The following is a 6,000-nucleotide window of genomic DNA, read 5'->3' as shown; positions in this document are numbered from 1 at the left end:
TGCGCAGGTTGAGGCCAAGACGCTCCCAGAGCTCGAGCATTAAATTAAGGAAATATAAATAAATTAGTTTATTGTTAATAAAAACTAAAACAGTCCAATTTAGGGGGAAAACACAGACTCTTAATATTCAGATTTTTATTATTATTATTAGTTGTTGTGATATTTACTGTATTCAGGAGAGGTTCAGGTTTAATTCTGATAGTACACGTCTTTTTTATGATTATTCACATAGTAAAATATTATATTCAGTTATATTTTAAATCGAGAATTATCATGAAAATCTATATTTTGCTGGCTGATTGTTTAATGTTAAATAATCATAAAAACTCTTGTGTTATAAATCACGTTGCATCTGTAAAATGTATTTACATTAATCAATAAATAATCTGAATATCTGGAACTGATAATCTGCACTTGAACAAAATACCTAAGAAAAAAAATTATACAGAAGCCTGACGATGAAGACTTTAAATCTTAATGTGGATTTTTATTTATTTATTTTTAGTTTTTCAGTGGAGGGTTCTTACGTCACCAATGAATAAAAATAAACAAACATCAGCAGCCATGTTTCATCACACTGCTCCTCCTCATCTTCATCTTCATTATCTTCACCAGGACCGTCAGTGTCCTTCTGAACACATCCACAACCTCCTCCTCATTCATCCCTCCATCCAAACCTTCCCTCACGCACACACTCACACACACACACACACACACACACACACACACACACACACACGGTTGTAATGACTGATTTGTTTTGCTGACTGGCTCCTTCAGTTCCTTCATTCCGCTGCTACACGTGTATTTATTTACTGAGCTGAAAATCAAGTCTCCAGCTTCTCAGTGAAAGTTTTGAACCAGAAAAGGAGCATGAATCATTTACCCCCCCCCCCCCCCCGCCTCCTCCTCCTCCTCACTGGGCAGGACGTAAATACCCTGACACCCCAAAATAAAACATCTCTTATTCAACCTCATATTTACATGATCCTTTAATTCTTCAGTTATTTGGTTGTTTTTTTTTTGCTTTTACATTTTGCAAAATCCAAATTACGGAATTAAAAAATCTTATTGAAGAGGAACGCTTCTGAAACTACACATCTCGTGCGTATTTTCCCAAAAATGTATTATTTTTTGCAGTGGCCATCATTTTAAAAGCAATTTAGCAACTGAGAATAATTTGAAAATCAAACATATTTGATTATTCTTCATCATCCGCCTCTGTTTGTACTCACACGCTTCTTCAAAGATCCCCTGTGCTAATAAACCACTCCAATTAGAATCCAATAGACGGCACTTTATTAAAGAAACAGTTGTAATGCCTTCAAAATGGTTTTTTAAAAAACAAATAAGACAAGATGAATAAAATACAGGCTACAAGGTTCCCCTCTATTTTCTATACAAGGACAAACAAAGGCACATTCAGAAAACTGGAAAACGTTAAAGTGTTTGGTCCTCAACATCCAACCACTCCCCCTTTTCTCCTAAAAAATAAATTACTATATTAGATTTAATTTACAGTCACAACGAGCTGCTGCTGTTTGACACTTCTTGAAAAAACTAAATCTCAAAGTGAGAGGGAAGGAAACTTACGTGTCTGTGGAGTAACGACAACAGATCGATCTCTGTCCGCCGAGGCAAAGACCACAGGTACAAAAAATATAGAAAATATATATTAGAGTTATTTTCGTAGTGTTCAGAATTTGCTGCAGTCATAAACAAAAGCTCCCGAGGTGCGGTACAGGGACTGGCCGGACGGGAAGGCCATCTGACAGCTATTATTCCCGTTCACCGGGGAGCCGTTCAGCCCAATCCGCTGGGACTCGAACATCTCCCGCACGGAGTGAAAGTTCTGCTGCTGCGCCGGGTAGCCCGGGCTCAAGTGGCTCAGGTCCCCGTACCAGGACGCGATCCGGCCCTGGTGCGCGTGGTGGCCGTCCTGGCCCCCCTGGTTCACGTTGCTGTGCCCGAGCGGGGACGCGCTGCTCGCGGTGATGCAATAGTCGGGCAGCGCCTCCTCCACGGTGGTGGACGGGGCCAGGTGGCCGCCGCTGGATCGATCCCCCGCGTACAGGCTCATGGCTTGCATGTTGCAGTGATAGGTCGCGTTGGAGTTGGAGGAGAGGCCGTTCTGGTTGCAGGTCGTGGAGCCGTAGGTCTGGTTCGGGGAGTAGTTGAGCGACAGCGAGGGGGTGATACCTGTCCGGGGGGAGGCGATGAGGGGGGGCGACAGCTCGGCCTGCGGAGATCCCCGCAGGGAGGTCATGATGTTGTCCACACTGAAGCCCTGCGCCGGGGCCTGGCCGTGGTGGTGGTGCTCGGCTCCGTCCATGCTGAGGGAGCGGGAGGAGGGCACGCTGTGCGGGCTGCCGGTGGACATGCTGCTGCTGCTGCTGTCCGGGCTCTCGGTCTTGGGCACGGTGCTCAGGGACGGGGACTCGGCCTGCGGCGGCGTGGAGCTCCCGTTCTCAGTCTTTATATCCTGGATGCGCACCGGCTGAGAGCCCTGAGCAGGCGGCTCCGTGTCCCGGCCCGGGGTGCGGGAGGACGGGTCCTTCCCCGGCCTCTCGTCCTTGTCCTTCTGCACGTCCTTCTTCTTGAATCTCCTCCGGCGCCGCAGGAAGCTGCCGTTCTCAAACATGTTGTAGGAGTCCGGGTCCAGGGTCCAGTAGCTGCCCTTCCCGGGCTTCTTGTCGTCCCTGGGCACTTTGACGAAGCACTCGTTGAGGGACAGGTTGTGCCGTATGCTGTTCTGCCAGCCCTGCTTGTTGTCCCGGTAGAACGGGAACCTCTCCATGATGAACTGATAAATCCCGTTCAGGGTGACCTTCTTCTCCGGTGAGTTCTGGATCGCCATGGTGATGAGGGCGATGTAGCTGTACGGAGGTTTGACCATGTCCTTCGGCTGGTGCTGCGGGGTGTACGGTCCGTACGCGCGGGCCATGCTGGCCGGGTACTGGTCGTGGGCCGCATGGGAGTACATGCTCATGGGCGCAGGCATCCCGGTGTATCCACCACCGGCCCGGTAGTAGCTCTGGTCGCTGCTGATGTACGGCACGACTCCCAAAGAGTTGGGGCTGGAGACGGAGTAGCGCGCCTGCATCCTGCGCGATGCGTAAAACCTCTCCAAACTGCGTCCCCGCGACGAAACTCACAGCCCGTGGCCGCGCGGCGACTCCGGCAAAGTTCTGGTTCGGTTCTTCAGGTCGCGGAGCTCCTTGTTCGAACCCAAGCTCGCCACGGTGGACCGGAGAGAGCGCTCGTGGCCACACGGAGCCTTTGGGAAACGGAGGAGGCTGAAAGTGAAGCTGGAGGAGCGCGAGGGACTCTACACCGCGAGACACTTTTCTTTTTTTTTACCCTTCACATGTATTCCTCCCTTTTGGCTGCTGCGGCTGCTCCTCCCAGAAAGTGTGCGCCATCATCCAATTGGAGGACGAAGTGAACCTGTGGAAAAGCTGCGCGTCGATAAAAGTTAATGCACCCCACCCCTCCTCCTCCTCTTCTCCTCCTCCTCCTCCTCCTCATCAGTTTAACCATGAGTTATTAGAGTGCTGTGGAGGGTGTGCCCAAATGGCTGAAAAATACAGGCCTCAACTTAATGACACCACCAAAGACTTTTAAGAAGTTTATCTTATCGAGAGAAACAAAATAAGTGAATTTATTTATTATCATGTGGTGGAAACAACTGATGATAAATAATCCCCTCCGTCTCTGAACCATTAGAGCTCGTGCGTAAAAGTTGAAATGATCCAAAATGGTGCAAACTAAAAAAAAAAAGGATCCGTCTGTGATTCCTGTCGCCTTCAGGCCTTCGTGGGAATTTGGGGGATTTTCCTAAATTATAGTTTCACACCTGCGTGATTCAAACCTCGTCTCCGTCATTAGAGCCAAAGCTTCAACGATCAGGATCCACAGAGAGCGACGAGGCCGCGGGAGTGAGAGGAACCTCTGAATCAACAGATGGACATGAAAGAGCCCCCCCAACTGTGCGTGTGTGTGTCCGTTTGTGTGTCTGTGTGTGTGTGTGCGTGTGTGTGTGGACTCATTAAAGGTTAAATGGAGATCGTTTGGCTGCTGGGTGAGAAGAAGCCGGGACCTCGAGGTGACGCTTTTTAATTTGAACTCGTCCAAATGTCTCTCACACGGATCGCGCGGGTGCGAACGAGCATCAAAGCGTCACGTGTTGATTCCAGAGGAGAAAAAACCAACACGAGGAGAAATAACGGTTCGACAAACACCACAGAGGTTTTTAATGTGTTTATTCAAACGGAGGAAAAACAAACTGTTGTTTTATATAATCATCTCTCTCGGGTGGATGATCAGTTTATTATCAATCTGAGAAATGTCCAGTTGAATAAAATCAAACCACAGGACACATTAAAAACCTCTTGGAAGTATTTTACTATTGTTCTGATTTCCGGGGATTTGTTTGAAAGAAAAAAGGTTCAATGCTTCATTTCAGCTGCTTTTTATTAATTTAACTTGTCGCTCAACTTTAAATTAAATTACAATTGTGTCTAAAAAACGTTTGAACAGAATGTTTTAATAATTTAATTTAATTTAAACAGAATGAATCAGTGTTTTTCTTAAGGGAATTATATGTGTGTGTGTTTTTCATGCAACGGATTAAAGGACACATACATCTAATAAACGTTTTTATATATTAAATAATGTGGAATTTAAATTAAGCGTTAAAACAGTCATTGTTTAACAGATTTAATAAAAATACCTCAAGTTGTCTTCATTTTCCTTCAAATCCACAAATCGAGTCAAAAACGAACAAACATGTTTGATGAATCTCTTCTTTGAACAAAAGTGAAAAACTTTCCAGTTCAAATCTTGAAAAGTTGTAAAGTAAAACAAACTGTGTTTCGACTGAGTCCATGTCTAAATGTTTATTTGTATTAAGTCGCTTTGATAAGAGCTCGTGGAATTGTAGAAATAAATCAGGTTTAAATCAGTCAAATGTATAAATCCAGGTTTGTTGAAATAATGTTAATATCACGAGAAGAGAGAAGATGAGAATTCAAGATCTGATAAGAGAGTGATGATCTGTGACGAGCTGATCTCTCACCTGAGTGTTTCCACTCCGCTCTTTGTTGTGTGATTTACATGTGTTACCACTGAGGAGGAGGAGGAGGAGGAGGAGCAGGAGGAGCAGGAGGAAGAGCAGCAGGCCGGGCCGAGTCACCTGTGAGGTCCGGACTGTTCTGCTGCGGTCGTGACTGACCAGCGCCCCCTGCTGACTGGAGCAGCTGCAGCATCCCTGTGGTAACTGACCCAAAGGCTCAGAAAATAAATAAAACCTAATTGAATATTTCAATCATATTTCTTTTATACTTTATTCTGAATCTCTCATAGAAAAGCTGAAATATTTTAAAACAAATTAAAAAAACTTCCTACAACTTCATTATGTTTAAATGTTAAATAAATGTCCCGCTGATGTTTCATCGTCATAAATTAACTTGATCTAAAACAGACACGTGAACAACGCGCTGTTTAAACGCACGACACACTCCTGCCCCCTAGTGGCCTGTGCGTAAAAACGCACGATGGCTCCATTGATGAAAATCAACAGAGAAAAGTTTCCAGTTCATGTTTGTGAGACTCCAGCTGCAAAGTGCTTCTTCTTTATTTGATCTTTATACATCACAAAAACTTAATTCAGTTTATATAAAAGAACGACAACTTTAATGTTAGGGTGCGGTTTGTCAAACAACTAGACAAAAGCTCCAACAACCAGGAAACACATTCAAACTAATAAGATATGAAGTGGTAATAGAATAAAGCAGTTCAAAGGGACTTCAGTGTGTGTTGTTTTTTCCTTTCAATGATATTTTGAATGTATAAAACAGCAATGACACAAAGAAACATTAAGAATATCCACTAATATGTAAGTAATAATCACAAACAGATATGAATGCATGACATGACAACACACCAGAAAACACAGAAACACAACACAACAACTTTAAATGTTTTCTGATTGGTTGAGTT

At 44.7% G+C, this 6,000-nt stretch overlaps 1 protein-coding gene across 1 annotated transcript; it reads right to left on the bottom strand.

Annotated features, from left to right (window-relative positions):
• Positions 1 to 1,276: 1,276 nt before the first annotated feature.
• On the bottom strand, positions 1,277 to 3,412 carry LOC133960244 (forkhead box C1-A-like). Its single transcript, XM_062394725.1, has one exon. It carries the CDS (start codon positions 3,101 to 3,103, stop codon positions 1,697 to 1,699), a length of 1,407 nt encoding a protein of 468 aa, XP_062250709.1. The 5' UTR covers positions 3,104 to 3,412; the 3' UTR covers positions 1,277 to 1,696.
• Positions 3,413 to 6,000: the final 2,588 nt, after the last annotated feature.

Source organism: Platichthys flesus, chromosome 9 (genome assembly GCF_949316205.1).
Source record: "Platichthys flesus chromosome 9, fPlaFle2.1, whole genome shotgun sequence".
NCBI lineage: Eukaryota > Metazoa > Chordata > Actinopteri > Pleuronectiformes > Pleuronectidae > Platichthys > Platichthys flesus.
This window is presented reverse-complemented; position numbering and strand designations above follow the sequence as displayed.